Below are 17,929 nucleotides of genomic sequence, written 5' to 3' on the forward strand. Positions count from 1 at the left end.
ATTATTGTTAAATAACACGTTATAGCGATAAAACTTGTTTATCCTAGTAAGTATTTAGTTGTTGGACGGTCGTCGATCACGATATCGTTCTTGTGTTATTTTGTTCGTTTTTACGTTAGTTGAATGCAGGTATTCATTTATATATTTACCGTTGTTTTTTTAATTAATGCTAAAGTGTTATTGTAATAATATGACAGACAAAATTAATTTGCGTGAAAATATTTATTTAATCAAACATATACAACGCTATTTTGCGTACAGAATACATTCCAGAACAATGGAAACGGGCACAAGTTATCATGTTGCTCAAACCAGGAAAACCACTTGAAAATATCACATCATACCGACCGATATCACTTCTTCCAAGTTTATCTAAACTTTTACAGAAACTTCTGCTTAAACGCCTAAAACCGAAAAAAATCTTATACCAGAACATCGGTTTGGATTTCGCAACAAACATTCAACAATCGATCAAGTACATCGAGTTACTAATTGATTAGTAAAGCTCTTGAAGAAAAAAAGTACTGCTGTGGAGTATTCCTTGACGTGGCCTAGGCTTTTGATTAAGTCTGGCACAAAGGATTCCTCATCAAACTACGTGATTAGCTGCCACATACAAAATTTTCCTTCCAGTCCTTGTCTTTAATGCTAACCATTAATATATGTATAAATATGTATAAGTATATGTATAAAGTTATGCATTATTTCGGTATAGTTATCTCATTTCATTATTGCCCGATGCCCTGCAATGAACAGATTGTATACAAGGGCATCGTTGATTTAAAAGTAGTATTATAATATATACCTAGGTATCTATGGATTTCTCTTATTGATTTAGTACAATATAATCCATGGTGATTGTCAAAGTCGTTGCGGAGGACGCAGTCTATTAAAGATTCTAACATTTCAATTAGATAGCAAAGTAGACATAAACGAAAAACATCCTGCTTTCCGTTTAATCTTTTTTTTTCATAAATCACATTATTTTTAGACTTCAATTCAGCATTATCTGATGCGTTTCCATTTCAGCGTCGGATTGCATACACGTTGCGGACTCTAACAAAGCCCAAAATAATCGATGTTTAAGGTAAGTTTGTTTTAATACCAATTCTTTTGCGGCTTAATGTTATAAAAGAATTGAGGTACACGTTCGTACACTTTTCCAATGGTGATTGTTTGCAAAGAGTTCTTCACCTATGAATTTGAAACTAAAAACTACAATAGGTACTTTAAACATACCTACTTTATATTGTGACTTTCTCAAATATAATAAAATATTCCCTTGAACCCAAAAAGTCAGACGTATTATGGTCTTTTACAATTTTTTAAGTAAATGCAAGACTGTCATATTTTGATATGTGGCTGTATTGCATACAGAAATTGATTTTCAGACATACCAAAATATGGCAGTATTGAATTTAAGATATATGTTTATTTTTGTGTCATATATCCAATTATGGCAGTATTGAACTTTAAATTATTAATGAATAATAAAATATTATTAACTGTTAGTTTTTTTGAAATTTGATTAAAATTGTTGTGTTATAATTTATAATTGTACAGGTAATATGTATATAAGGATAAAAATTAATCATTTAATAGTTGTAGGTATGTAATCAATATCTTTAAAAATAATTTACCATAAAACACAAAATAAAAAACTACTTATCTTTAAGTCAATAAGTTTATTTTTATGTATCAAAGTAACAAATAATATGACAAATTAAAAAATAAATATATTCTAAATTGATAATGACTATAAAATTATCAAATGCTTTTGAACAACAAGAGTACAAGACTATAAAATTATGTACGAATTTGAATAATTTATTATTATTTTAATTATATAGTTACCTATATGGTTACGATTTATTATATAAATTAATCACCATCTTCATAGTTTTTTATTATTATTATTATTTTATTAGTACCTATTTGTTATAAGTATTATCAATTTTCAGATATTTTTAAGTTTTTATAAAAATGACAATAAGTATCTGGAATAAGTTTTGCTTTGCGCGATAAAATTAAATCTTTTTTATTTGTAAGATTCTAGGCTTTTCAATAAATGCAAATTTCATATGTAATGTATGTTTGGTAATTTTATTTTTATTTAAAACTATAATTTCTTGATAATTTGCTTGCCCATAAGTTGCTTAAATTGATGTAAAAACAATTTATCAGGGAATTATTTTTTAACTTTAATTAACTTAATATCTCTCTATAAAACCATTTGACCGATAATATTTTTATTAATGTTGTTACAAAAATCTTTACTATGATACCTTGTTCTAGTTAAAATGTCATCAAATTCTGATTTTAGACCTTTCTTATGATGTTTCTGAGCTTTTATTTTCCTTCCAGTCCTTGTCTTTAATACTATCATCAAAATCTTCATTAGGTATCTAAAGCTGTAAACAGAATACAAATTGTGTTATAACATAGAGTTCATATAAACACGAGATCAAGATAACATTATTATTTACTATTAGAGTCAGTCATTTTATCACACTAAGTTTCAATTGGCACCTATAGTTAGCTCAATGCAATTTTGTGAACTTTCATTTGATTTGTTTGAATTTGTTATGTGTGGTTTTCAATGGTAAATCGTCTGAAAAAATATTTTAATAATATAGCTTGTAAAAAATTGCAACTGTGTAGCTGCTAAGTACCTACTTACTGTTCTCATATTCATGTACTTATCACTGAAGGTGTTGTATTTAACTATCCAATATTACTTTATTTGTAATATTAAATTCTGCATTTTTAATAGCTGTTAATATTTTCATAGAACAATAACATAATTAAATTAAAATTTATGGTTGATAAGGTTTTGTACATTAGAAATGATTAGAAAATGATTAATAGAATGAATTACATTCGGTATTTATTAGGGTATATAATATTATAAAAAATATATACAATAAGCCAACAACTGACATAGATTAATATATTATTACCTATTTATACATTATATTTATAATTCATTTTGCTTAAATGTTAAACCATTTAAAATTAAATTAAATTTTTACAAATTTATAGGTAAACGATTTTATAATTATTTTATATATATATTTTTTTTTATTGAGCATATTTACATCGACAACAGAGGCCATTAGTTACACTTATTTACAATGATGATATAATATAATGTATTAATATGTATAGGTACTGATACAATGGTAAGTTATTTAATTAGGATAACACATTTTTTTTTTTTATATATATAAGATTGAACAATTTTGTTTTTCTTAAAAAATTAATTATGCCCTGGTTTTTTTCATGAATAGGTTATTTTATATTTTACGTAGGTAAAATTTATTAAAATTGCATTTATTATTTATTTTCTAAAAAAAACACAATATATCAAAAATTCATAAATAATACCTAAATCGGAATAATATTTTTAAATTATCGAAGTAAAATAAATAAACATTAATACAAGTAATTGTAATTAATCTTTACGTTATTAAAATAAAAACGAACCGGTTAGGTACCTATCCGAATTCTAGTAGTTAACTTGTTGTGGTTAGTGAACTAGTGAAGAAATAATAAGATCTTGAATAAAATATTTAAAACATAAATTAACACATTATAACTAGGAAAGGAATATAAAAATTAAACATTAATCGGATTATTTTAGATATATAATACCTGTAATGCATAAAAGGAGCATGATCGTAATCAATAATCAAACAAAAATAGGCTAAGAAAAACAATATATTATATTATAATTTAAATTTAAAATTACAAATATTTTTTGGTTATTGTTATATCACATTTAATTATTTAAATGAACATTATTCACAAACGTGAACCTCCTTGGTAATAGAAGTTTTATTGAAATATTACATATCTTTGGATTTATCCTATTAGCCTAACACAATATAATCTGTGACAATATTGTCTTTTTAGAATTAGAAGTGGCAGTCGATTAAAGATTCTAAAATTATAATTTCAATGAGCACTAGATCAAACATGAACTAAAAATATTCTGTATTCCGTATAATTTTAATTTCATAATTAATAATATTTTCAGACTTCAATTAAGTATCTGATGCGTTCTTACGTCGGTATCGGAGTGTACCCATACACGTCTCGGATTTCACCAAAACCCCGAAAAAGAGTCGATGTTTGAGGTAAGTTTATTTTCATATTCTTTTGAGGCTTGAATCTTATGTTAGGCTTTAAATAAATATCTAACGTCACGAAAAATATATTCCCAAGTTGCAAATATTCATGGTTTTCATGAATTTCTGTCAATATTTGAAATTCAAATGCTAATAAAAATTTAATTTGAATTTCCGGTTGACATTTTTTTTGTGATAAAGATTGACAAATTTGTAAGGAATCTTCTAATAAATTTTCAAATCTTGGATTTAAAAAAAATTTTTTATGAATTTCTAGCTTAAAACAATTTTCGAATTTTTGTGATTTTTACGTATTTTGTCAAAATTCAAAATTTGAATACTTATAAAAAAAATTGTGACTATGAATTTATTTTATTTTTTAACTGCTATTGTAACAATATGTTAAGAGCCTTGTATTAAATTCTAAAATCTTAGGTATAAAAGGAAAATTTTTTATGAATTTCTAGGATAAAATAATTTACGAATTTTTTTGATTTTTACGTATGTTGTCAAAATTAAACTTTGAATGCATGTAAAATAATAATGTGGCTTTATGTTTCTTTTATTTTTCAACTGCTATTGTAAAAATATATTATGAGTCTTGTATTAAATTCTCAAATCTTAGGTATAAAACGAAAAACTTTTATGAATTTCGATCTAAGATAATTTGAACATTGCCGTAATTTTTATGTATTTAGTCAAAATTTGAACTTCAAATGCTAATAAAAAAAAATCGTGCCTATGTATTTTTGTAATTTTTTAATCACTACCATGAATAAAAATTGTGAATAACGATTTTAAATTTTTTTTAGCTACAATTAGAACAACTTATAAGGAACCTTGTATTAAATTTTCAAGTTTTTTTGGTCGTCCAACATTTTTTTGCCGACACTTCAAAAAAAATTCTCAAAAAATTCAAAAATTTCAGTGTTCTATAAATAACTCAAAAAAAGTCAAATCTTTTTGAAAATTAAACTGTATATATATAACGATAACATAATCATTTGGTGAAAATTTCAAGTATTTACAGTGATTAGTTTTTGAATGACAACCATATAAAAAAATCAATTTGGTCGAAAACTGGTTTTGCGTAAAAGTTACAGTTTTTCTGTCATTTTTTTTTTTTTGTTTTTCTCGATTTTTTTGAAAACTGTTGGAAAATGTTTACTTTCGACCTCTATAATGCACCAAGGATCTTCAATTTTACATCGGAAACCACCCCTAAAGTTTGAAATCGAAGCATTATTTCGACTAGTTATGCTGTACACAGACTCAAAAACAAAAAAAAAACACACACACATCATTGTAAAATCAATACATTCATCACTTCGTTCAGAATCTAAAAACTATAATACGCAATAATCGCAGTAATAATTAAAGTTTGTATAAAAAATTATTAAAATAAAAATGAATCGGTACTAGAGTTTTAGTAGCCATCCAGTAGGTATAATGTTTTTATAGCCATATAAAATTAATAAGTTCTTGAATAAAATAATCAAAACACATAATGACATTAAACGGATTGTTTAGCTATATATTATCTGTAATGATAAAAAAAAGCGGGTAAGTGGATGTCGCTCTGCTGTACATTAGTGGGTGGGGTGGACCTCTGGCAAGGGTAGGTTAAATTTGAATGCAATGATAGGTATCATTGTATATGAAAAACGATTCTGAACGGAGATGATTTGTCAGTCTAGGATATAATTATTATTATATTAAAATTCTATTTTGAAACAAATATTTTATTTTTCAAATAAGACGCATTTTGTATAAGGCATGGTTAATCAATTTTTCCAAAAACATTGCATGTAGTTATCATAATTCATAATACCTTATATTATCATAGGTATACATATACCTGGTTTGAGGATAAATCGTTATCATTACGCGATTTCATAAAAATTTAAAACTCAAACGCTCAAAACATTTTGCCTATAATGACGCATCGAATTTTCTCTATAGCTATTTGAAACAAAACTTATGAAAAACTAAGTGTTAAATTTTATAACCTTAGATATAAATACAAACGATATTATGAATTTTGAACTACAAAATAATTTGCAAATATTCATGGTTTTCACGAATTTCTGTCAATATTTGAAATTCAAATGCTAATAAAAATTTAATTTGAATTTCCGGTTGACATTTTTTTTGTGATAAAGATTGACAAATTTGTAAGGAATCTTCTAATAAATTTTCAAATCTTTGATTTAAAAAATTTTTTTTATGAATTTCTAGCTTAAAACAATTTTCGAATTTTTGTGATTTTTACGTATTTTGTCAAAATTCAAAATTTGAATGCTTATAAAAAAAATTGTGACTATGAATTTATTTTATTTTTTAACTGCTATTGTAACAATATTTTAAGAGCCTTGTATTAAATTTTCAAGATTTTTTACCCAAAAAAACAATTTTTATCGATATTAATTAAAAAAAACTAATAATGATCGAAAATTGCATATACCTATGAATAGTTCAACTTAAGTCAAAATTTCATGGTGGATAGAATATACTTATATAAACATTTGGTGAATATGTCATGTATCAATGGTAATTTGTAATTTGTTTTAAAGTTACATCAAAAATCAAAATCGATTTTGTCGAAAACTGATTGTGCGTAAAATTTCCCGTTTTTCCTTTAATTATTAGTTTGTTTATACCAATTATTTATAAAAATATTAAGAATACTTTTGACCACCAAAGTACCAACTAGATTCACTTTCTGATCGAATAAGGTACTTAAGTCAAAAATCGAAGCACTTTTACTGCCCCAAAACGTGATGACAGACACAAAAAAACAATATATTCATGGTTTTGACGAATTTTTGTCAATATTTGAACTTCAAATGCTAATTAAAAAAAATTGTGCCTAGGTATTCTTATAATTTTTTAATCACTATAAGAATAACCTATGAGAAAATTTTTATTAAAATTTCAAGTATTTTGATAGGGCCAAAAAACTTTTACCGACACTTCAAAAAAAAATTTTCAGTAAAATTGAAAATTTCAGTTGTCTATAAATAACTCAATTGAAAATTAAACTGTATATATAACATAAACATTTAGTGAAAATTCCAAGTATTTACAGTGATTAGTTTTTGAATTACAACCATATAAAAAAATCGATTTGGTCGAAAACTGGTTTTGCGTAGAAATTCCCGTTTTTCCGTTACTTTTTTTTGTTTTTCTCGATTTTTTTGAAAACCGTTGGAAAATGTTTACTTTTGACCTCTATAATGCACCAAGAATATTCACTTTTACATCAGAAAACACCTCGAAAGTTTGAAATTGAAGCATTATTTCGACTAGTTATGCTGTACACACAAAAAAAAAAAACACACATCATTGTAAAATCAATACACTCATCACTTCGTTCACAATCTAAAATGAATAGGTCAGAAAATATTGTTGAATATTTTATTGAAATTTCAGAGATGGTATTCGTCAGTGAAGATTTGCCAACTAATTATCATATTCGTTGTGAAGCCTGTGTGAAATGTATTAACAATGTTTCGAAGATGAAGTTTTATAGTAGATTCGGTAAGTAATTTTCTATTTTTCAGTAGGTTTATTTTAATTTTATTAATTTATTAATTGATCAGGAGATAGATTACTTGCAATTTTTAAATTATTCGTTTTGTAACCACTGGTATACACTATTTAAGTTATCAATAAAATCGTGATAAAAATTAGAAAATTGGTAGGTATAATATTAAAAAATTTTTTTTTAATAATTTCCTCAATGATATTTAAATATTTTCACCAATTATCAGGTACGATGACCTGTAGGTACTATAGGGACTGGGAGTGTGAGAGTGGGGGCAGGGAAGGATTAAGAGATGGTAAGAGAGAGAGAGAGAGAGAGAGAGAGAGTGTGAGAAGTAGCGTAGAGAGATGGTAGAGAAGCAGAAGAAAAATCGAGAGAAAAAGGGTGAGAAAGAAAAGGAGGGATAGTAATAGAGATAGATAGTGTGAGGTAAGGTTAGATTAGGTTAGGTTAGGTAAGGTAGGTACTATAGTGACTTGTAAAGAAAGGGCGAGAGAAGGATAGTGTGAGAGGGAGTGAGAGAGGTAGATAGGATGAAGGATAAGGAGATATAGTGAATGAGATGGTGCAAGTGTGAGAAAAACGGGTAGAGGGGGAATGTAAGACGAGTGAGTGTGAGAGAGATAGGTGAGGGGGATGGTGTGAAAGTGATAGGATGAGAGAGAGGTAGTGTCAAAGGGAGATGATAATGTTAGGTGGGGGAACAGAACAAAAAGTGAGAGGGAATTGTGAGAGGTTGTGAGAGACAGTGAGATAGGTGAAGGGGAGGGTTAGGTTAGGTTAGGCTAGGTTGAGGGGTAGTGGCAGAGATAGAGGATTAGGTTAGGTGGGGGGAAGGGGAATAGTTAGGTAGAATAGTTATGTTAACAATTCTGAATATGTAGGAAAGGATCTTAAATTGCAAAGGTCACTCGACCCCTTGAGTGATACTACCAGGTTAGGTAAGGTTTACGACCTTCGACTTATGGGATAGAATAAAAAGAGAAGGTTGGTTAGGCCGATTAAGAAGTTGTCAGTGGAATTTTTTTTCTCCGACTCATGCGCAATATATCAAATTTTTTGTTCACAATAATCTTAATAATTTCTAAAATTAGAGAAAAATTAATGGTTAGATTTTTATTTAGGGCATATCATAGGCTTATTATACTTAAATTATTAAGTGAGTTATGAGTATTTTAAAGTATTCATAACTCGCTTCAAATGTAGCTTATAAGATGCTCTAGGTATTAATAATATAAGTATCTTAAAATTTTAAAAATGGCCATTTCACTCTAATTTTAGAAATTATTATGATCATAGTGAACGTAATATTTGCTATGTTGTGCGTGGGTCAAAGAGAAAAAAAGAAATGCACTGACATTCTCTTAAGTGTTATCAAGTCAAAAAAGCTCTTGATTGTTGATTGTTTACATTATTATAAGTCTTGTAAAAAGTATGACTTTGTCATCACATATTTTGTTAAAATATCACATCAATTAAATGAATATTATCTTTAAAATAACAAATTTTATTTTTATATACAAATTTACAATTTCATTAAACATATTATTATAGTTAATAGTCTTATTATGAAAAGTATTGTAATGCTCAATAAAAAAAAATATTAGAGTTGTGTCTTGATAAGTAAAAAATTTAAATATTATAAATTCTCATTCTCAAAATATTCATCTTAGGACTTCAATTTCAAAATAAAATATTTGCATACTTTTGTTTAATATTACTTTACAAGATTGTACTATGATAGTGATTAAAATAATAAACTTGAAAGTTGGCGCATGATTGGAAGTAAAAGTTATAATTAATAACTTTAGAGCTAGGACTTTTATGTACTTACTAAAAATTCATTGATTATACGCAGTTAAATATGCCTTAAAAAAAATTACATTCTTTATTACACTATAAAAATTACTTAATTAAATATTTTATGCATTTATCATATGTTTATATTTATATATACCGTGTGTCCCACAAAACAGGGTAGGTACACTTTATCACTCATTACCCTTTAATTATACCCTGTAATCAATCATAAATTCCTATATGACTTAAAATTCTTTTAACTCATATGTTTTAGTGGTATCCATACAACTTGGTTTTGTTATTTTTGTGATTGGCGTAGACTTCTACTTTTTGTTTCCCATGAGTATTTTTTTTTTTAAATATATTGTTGTGTTGTTTATTCATGTTTATATTCATATTTATTTGATCTTTATTTATTATTAGTCATCATTTGGACTATAATATAGTTATAATATATTTTTATTTTATTTGAATCTAAACATCTTTGTGTTTAATTCATTTATAAAAAAAGTTTTAATTTTCTTTGGATTATATTTTATTTATTATTAGTCATAATTTGGACTATAATATAGTTATATTATTTTTTTATATTATTTGAATCTAAACATCTCTGTGTGATTATTTATATTTTATTTATACTTCTTAGTTTTTTGGTTTGGTCTCCAGTAAATTTGGTTTTTTTTTATGGTGTACAATGGCATTATTTATTTTGTAAATTATTGAAAATTAAATTTTTTTTTTGTAGTCCGACATACTAGGTTGGTATGATCAGATGAGCCCTTCCTTGTATGAGAATTTCATGATATCCAAAAATGATATTTAAAATAGGGATTTACATTTAAAAAGAATGAAGAAATACATGACTTAAAAGAATTTTAAGTGATATAGGAATTTATGATTGATTTGTCTAGTTTGATGTCCAACAAACAGAATTGAAAGATATTTACAGGTTAATGAGCAATAAAGTGTACCCTGTTATTTGAGACACATGATATATTGTATATATTAAAAAAAAAAAAAAATTTAAAAGCTAGTAAAAATTTCATTTTTCTTTCATATTTAATATAATTATATTTTGATCCATAAAAATATTTACCTAATTGCTTGATTTTCGATAAAATATCAAAAGATGCACTAAAAACATTTAGAATTTGATCACTTAAGTTTTTAAATATGCTGTGTACTACTACTAACATAGAAATAAGCATACAATAAAGCTTATCAAAAAAGAAAAAATATATACAATGCATAAAAATTCTTTGCTCTAGAAAACATAAAATGTTTTAAAATAAAAATTTGTCATAGTAATTTGTCCACATAAAAGAAAAACAACTTTTGAAATTGAAAGCAATTTATATTACTAGTTTTTTAAAATTAATCAAAATCTCTATTCTCTAATACTGGAAAGAAGAAATAAGATCTGGTGATGGTTAATTTTCTGAGACATACAATCATTTTTAAAGTACCTATTATTTTAGTTGAGTGTTGGAATCTATACTAGTGTTAATTGTACCTATACTTTTTCGACTAGTCTAGGTAATGGAATTTTTAAATTTAAGATTTTAGAAATAAAAAAAAAAATTTTGTTGTTCACGTATGTATTTATTACCTAGGTATTCAATATTTTAAGTGACATACGTGTTGTTGTTATTATTAGCTATAAAAATAAAAAAACATTCTTGAACTTGATGAAAAATAGACGTACAAGTACTAATTATCTCTTATAATAGATATGGTTTCTATATGTTAAAAAAATAAATTTTGGACCTAGAGGTCAACACATCGACTGTCGTTGCTAGCTCTCGGATGGGCAACTACCTGGGTTCTTAGTGACGAATCCTTGTCTTATTTACATGTGTTTAAAACCAAACAGTAAAATCAGGTTATGCAGTTGATATCTGGAAAACAAAAAAATTGCGTCTGGCCTGGTATATGCACTGCACACTAGTCGTATACTGTATTTTGGGGTATGGTGTGGTGTGGTGGTTTGCCGTGGTCAAACATCGCATGGCGTCTCTAGCTTCTGGATGGGTGACCATCTGGGTTCTTAGTGACGAATCCTTACCCCACATACTCACGTGTTTCTAAACAAACACATGCAATATGGATATATAATTGCCGAAGGATTTGTTTTAAAAAAAAACGTATATTATGTAATAATAAAAATAATAAGAAACCAATTGTACATTGTTTAAGTCTATATGAGATATTATACTTCATACTATAACTTTTTAATAATAATAATTAACAATAAGTATGTAATTTGAGATATTTTAGATGATTAAATTTTCTTCTGGACAATTGATCTTTGTCACAAAAAATGTACAGACACAGTGATGTAAAGATTACCAATCACACAGCAAAATGTTATGTTAAAATAATAAATAATAATGTTTTATTGAATAAAAGATTGAGTAAACATTTTTTTAGATCGTTTCATTTAAAAAATATTCAAAATCGTAATAATTCAATTTCTGGTGTCTAGGGTTGATTTTATTAGGTACCATATAAAAATAAATATAAAATTACCATTATGGTACCACCCGACGTTTTTGGGCCCAGAAAAGCATGATAACTATAATTTTAGTGTGCTGGAAGGGGAAATAATTTAGATATTACACCATTATTGTAATAATATTACAAAAGTTGTTTTGCATTAATGAGGATGTCGCACTCTCATTCTCTTCAACAGGGCTTTCGCAAGCCCTGCAAGTCGGAGACAATACAAACCATAAATCTTTAATAACTATTAGTTATTCCTTGTACAATTTACATCCAATCATACTTGCGAGTTTAGATTAAAATTTTTGATTAGGATTTGATAGAATGTACTCGTACTATGGATGTGTTAACAACAGTTCCCCTCACGTATACTCATTTATGCACTCATCGCGGCTAGACACTCGTCGTCATATAAGTATGTGCTTAAAGTTATGTACACCAAAAAAATGGGTATGGCTCTATCCATAATATATTATCTAAGAAGCAGTTGCACCGAAGTCCTAAAAATCTAGCAGGGAGAAAAATATTTCAAGAGGCTCAACATTTTAATAATAAGATAAATTTCTAAGACGTTAACAATCAATAGAACAACTTGAAAAGTAAACACTTATATCGGAAATCAACTAAGGATCTATTTATTCAAAGTGTCCTAGTTGACCATCCGTTTGTCACGCGTTACCCAAACAGCATTTATTTTTCTACGATCATTTAGATTGATACTTATTAAACCCAGTGTCGTAGTCAGCCTTCCCGAGGGGTGTTGTGTGTATAGTACTGTATACACTTTTTCCCTCCCAAATCCTAACCCTGGCTACGGCACTGCCTTCCCCGCGGACATCCAGATGGTTAATTAAGTCATTAGGAGGTTTGTTTAGGTTAGGTACCTATAGACAATGGTAAGTTGAGCTCAAGTGATGATAGATGACTATCATCACTGGTCGTGACCTTTACATAGATCTTTTCCTACTAACTAAAAAGGTATTCGAAATTGTCAACATAAAAATGAAAAATATTTAAAAATTAACAAGGAAAATATTAATACTACATTTATACTAAAATAATATATTATACTTATGTATATAATTATACATACTTTTTTATAGCTTTTATAATGAATACTTAATACTTAAAATATTATATATACCTGCTTAATATTGTCATAATTTGGATCACGGTTTTAAATCCATACAAGTATTAGTGTTATACCAGTATTTCATATGAACTAATGTCAATCACAGTAAAAAATTCGTCCTCTGATCATAATTTGTTCAATAAACTATAAAGAATCTAGTTTATTTTTGTGTTCACAATTTTCAAACTTTTTAACCATGTGAAACTAAAAAACATAATTTTATCATGACTTAATTATCCTTCATTTTTTATTTCATTTATTATTCTTGAAAATACACAGTTCAGTCTTCATTGTGTATTCTAAGACCATAATTTTATCCAAAATTTATTTTTTGATTCTTAAAAATCATTTGCCTGCGGGCGCCAATACCCCCTTTCCATTTTTATTTTCAAAATATTGCTCTACTTTATTTTTGTGGACACAATTTTCAAACATTATAACCACTTGAAACTAAACAATATAATTTTATCATGAGTTAGTTGTCCTTCATTTATCTTTCTTGAGAATACATAGTGCAGTCTTCATTGTGTATTCTAAGACCATATTTTTATCCAAATTTCCTTTTTTGATTCTTAAAAATCATTTGCCTGCGGGCGCCAATACCCCCTTTCCATTTTTATTTTCAAAATATTGCTCTTGTTTATTATTGTGTACACAAATTTTAAACTTTATTAGCCACTTGACTCTAAAAAATATAATTTTATCATGATTTAATTATCCTTCATTTATTATTTCATTTATTATTCTTGAAAATTCATAGTTCAGTCTTCATTGTGAATTCTTAGACCACAATTTTCTCCAAAATTTCTTTTTTGATTCTTAAAAATCATTTGCCTGCGGGCGCCAATACCCCCTTTCCATTTTTATTTTCAAAATATTGCTCTACTTTATTTTTGTGAACACAATTTTCACACATTATAACCACTTGCAACTAAAAAATATAAAATATAATTTTATCATGATATAATTATCCTTCATTTATTATTTCATTTATTATTCTTGAAAATTCATAGTTCAGTCTTCATTGTGAATTCTTAGACCACAATTTTCTCCAAAATTTCTTTTTTGATTCTTAAAAATCATTTGCCTGCGGGCGCCAATACCCCCTTTCCATTTTTATTTTCAAAATATTGCTCTACTTTATTTTTGTGAACACAATTTTCACACATTATAACCACTTGCAACTAAAAAATATAAAATATAATTTTATCATGAGATAGTTGTCCTTCATTTATTTTTCTTGAGAATACATAGTGCAGTCTTCATTGTGTATTCTAAGACCATATTTTTATCCAAATTTCCTTTTTTGATCCTCAAAAATCATTTGCCTGCGGGCGCCAATACCCCCTTTCCATTTTTATTTTCAAAATATTGCTCTTGTTTATTATTGTGTACACAAATTTTAAACTTTATTAGCCACTTGACTCTAAAAAATATAATTTTATCATGATTTAATTATCCTTCATATATTATTCTTGAAAATTCATAGTTCAGTCTTCATTGTGTGTATTCTAAGACCATAATTTTGTCCATAATTTCTTTTTTGGTTCTTAAAAATCATTTGCCTGCGGGCGCCAAAACCCCCTTACCATTTTTATTTTCAAAATATTTACAAGGAAACGGACAAGGACAAGGACAAGGACAAGGACAAGGACAAGGACAAGGACAAGGACAAGGACAAGGACAAGGACAAGGACAAGGACAAGGACAAGGACAAGGACAAGGACAAGGACAAGGACAAGGACAAGGACAAGGACAAGGACAAGGACAAGGACAAGGACAAGGACAAGGACAAGGACAAGGACAAGGACAAGGACAAGGGCAAGGGCAAGGGCAAGGGCAAGGGCAAGGGCAAGGAGCAAGGGCAAGGGCAAGGGCAAGGGCAAGGGCAAGGGCAAGGGCAAGGGCAAGGGCAAGGGCAAGGGCTATATATGTAATCCCGCAAAAGTTGGTATCCCGTTATGTATGTTATCCCGCGCAAGGGGGTATCCCGCACAAGGTTGTATCCCGCACAAGTAGGTATCCCATTATAGATGTTATCCCGCACAATGGAGTATCCCGTTATAATCTCATTTCAATATGGAAAAAAAAGCGATGTTATATGTTTACGTTCATAGCACGGACGTATACAGGGTGATTTTTTTATCGAAGAACAGTCATTATTTAAAAAAGTATTGAATTTTTTCAAAATATTTTTTTGTATTGTTTCAAGTTGTTAAAAATCAAACGTTTTTATTAAAAATTATATTTTTAAATATTTTTTAGCCATATCATTTTTTAAGTTTTTTACTTTTTTGAATGATAACATAGAGTTTTAATTTTATATTCCAAAGCAGAATATTTTTATAAGTATTTTGATTCATAGAAATCGAATTTGGGGCTAGTTGTTTATGAGTTATAAGTATTTAAAGTTTAGACAAGCGGAGTAGAGGTCAAACATTTCGAAAATCCGGAATACGCATTGCAGCCTAAATGAGTTATTGCATGGTTTTTTATATGTATAAACTACTGAAATCTTGCCAAATATAATATGGTAGTGAATTATTTTAGATTCTGAACGGAATGATGAATGTATTGATTTTACAATGATGTGTGTTTTTATTTTTTTTGTTTTTATTTTTGTGTCTGTGTACAGCATAACTAGTCAAACTAATGCTTCAATTTCAAACTTTTGTGGTGGTTTCCGATGTAAAAGTGTACCTAGTGATATACCTAGTATTCATGTTACATTTTTACATGATATATTGATACTTATCAAGCATATTTTACAATTTCGTAGCACTGTGTAAATTTACATAACTCACTATTATTTTTAGTACCTAAATAAAATGTAATAAGTCTTAAGCTACTTATTCCAACTAAATAGTTATTTACTAATAATTATTTATTAATTTTAATATTATTTTCAAGACTGAACTTGTTTTAATTGTGGCTGATGATTGTATTATCATACATTCATATTATAACAAATATTTTATAGCTTACTCAAATATGTATTTTTTTTTTTTTATTATTATAATTTAATGCATGTATTTTCACTTTCTAGACAGTTTTACATTTCAAGAATATTAAATATGCATATCTTATAAATAAAAATCTTGTTAAATTATAAATGTATGTTAATTTTTGTATTTTATCAATTGTATTTATATATTAGAATTAAAATTCAACACTTGATGGTAATTTTATTTAAAATATGAATCATTAGTGTTATAGAATAATATTGAATATGTATAAATTTGATCTACGAGTATACAGATTTCTGACTTGGTCCAACATCCGTCTATCAAGCAAAAATAATAAAATAACAATGTTTTTTCGTACAAATTATATAATTAGAATATTATTACTTCTAAAGCTAAATAATATGTTTTTTTAGTTACCTATAGTAAATGTATTTATGTAATTATGAAAATTATGCATGTATATTATGTATTATAAAATACATAATTATATTGTTATATAATAATATAATCATTTAATAAAAATTAAATTTCAAAAACAAAAAAAGGCGGGAAAAGTTTTGGACGAAACATGGCTGTTATCTACTTAGTTGGCCACTCTCTTATTATCTAGGCTCTCTAATCTAAGGTTTTAACTAAATGATATATAAGTGTTTTATACGGATGGCATTGTAAACACTCACCAAGGTTTATAGATAATAATATCTAATATATATTATTATCTATAAACGTTGAACACTCACAATAACTTTACTATCACAAATTCACAACCATATTATCAGACCTTACAACAAACATTCCCCTCATATTCTGACTCTAGCAGGGGAAGGTATCCTCCATGTCTTGAGACCCCCCAACATTTAAAAAAAAGTCCTAATATATTGGATATTAGTGTTGTCACTTAATTTATTGGATACTATTTTTATCAAAATATGTAAAAGTTCTTGTCATTTCCTAACATATTAATTTGTTAAAAAATTAATTCAATGTCTTTTTAAATTTTTTATAGCATATTCAATTTGAAAAATAATATTTTAAAGAACTTTTTTGACTAACTTAAATATTTTAGTCCGAAATTGCAATAATCGAAAAACCACCCTTCTTTGAACTTCAACCCTCTTGAGGCATGCCTTAGAGTTGATCAATATTTACAAAACTTCACACAAATCATTATTTTGTTGTTTTGAACAAATTCCAGGGGTGGCCCATTCAAAAATTGAAAAAAAAATTTCAATGACTAGTTTATGACTCATAAACTACTAGCCCCAAATTCGATTTCTATGTATCAAAATACTTAGAAAAATATTCTGCTTTGGAATATGAAATTAAAACTCTATGTTGTCATTCAAAATAGTAAAAACATAAAAAATGATAAGGATAAAAAATATTTAAAAATATAATTTTATAATAAAAACGTTGGTTTTTTAACAATTTGAAACCATGTAAAAAATATTTTGAAAAAGTCAATACTTTTTGAAATAATTCGTGTTGTTTGATAAAAAAATCTTCCTGTATACTTTTTTTTTTATCAAATATACCTTATACTTATACCTCATAAATTATGAGTTATAAGTATTTAAAGTTTAGACAAGCGGAGTAGAGGACTTTTAAAAAAAAAAGTAATAGAAGTAGAAAAGAAGAAATAGTGCTTTTGTATTATACACTGGTATTTTAGTATCATGTGAACTATAATTTTTAAATACTTTAATTATGTATTTATGGCAAGTCTAAAATGGACATCTACATTGTTCATGCATAAATTCGAAAAATTAAAAGAAAAAAACAAGAAAAAATGTAAAACTGGACATTCCAATCCAATGTTCATAGTATCTTAAACAACAACTAGTAAATTAGT

At 26.9% G+C, this 17,929-nt stretch overlaps 1 protein-coding gene across 1 annotated transcript; it reads left to right on the forward strand.

Annotated features, from left to right (window-relative positions):
• The first annotated feature begins 162 nt into the window (after positions 1–162).
• Positions 163–17,909, forward strand: LOC149058602 (uncharacterized). Its single transcript, XM_089218415.1, has 5 exons — positions 163–1,087; positions 4,040–4,139; positions 7,563–7,670; positions 14,728–14,962; positions 17,801–17,909. The coding sequence occupies exons 3-5, from the start codon at positions 7,565–7,567 to the stop codon at positions 17,907–17,909; spliced, it is 450 nt and encodes a 149-aa protein (XP_089074541.1). The 5' UTR covers positions 163–1,087; positions 4,040–4,139; positions 7,563–7,564.
• The last annotated feature ends 20 nt before the right edge of the window (positions 17,910–17,929 follow it).

This window comes from Diuraphis noxia, unplaced genomic scaffold, assembly GCF_037042655.1.
Source record: "Diuraphis noxia isolate RWA-SAM2 unplaced genomic scaffold, SU_Dnox_SAM2 contig0002, whole genome shotgun sequence".
NCBI lineage: Eukaryota > Metazoa > Arthropoda > Insecta > Hemiptera > Aphididae > Diuraphis > Diuraphis noxia.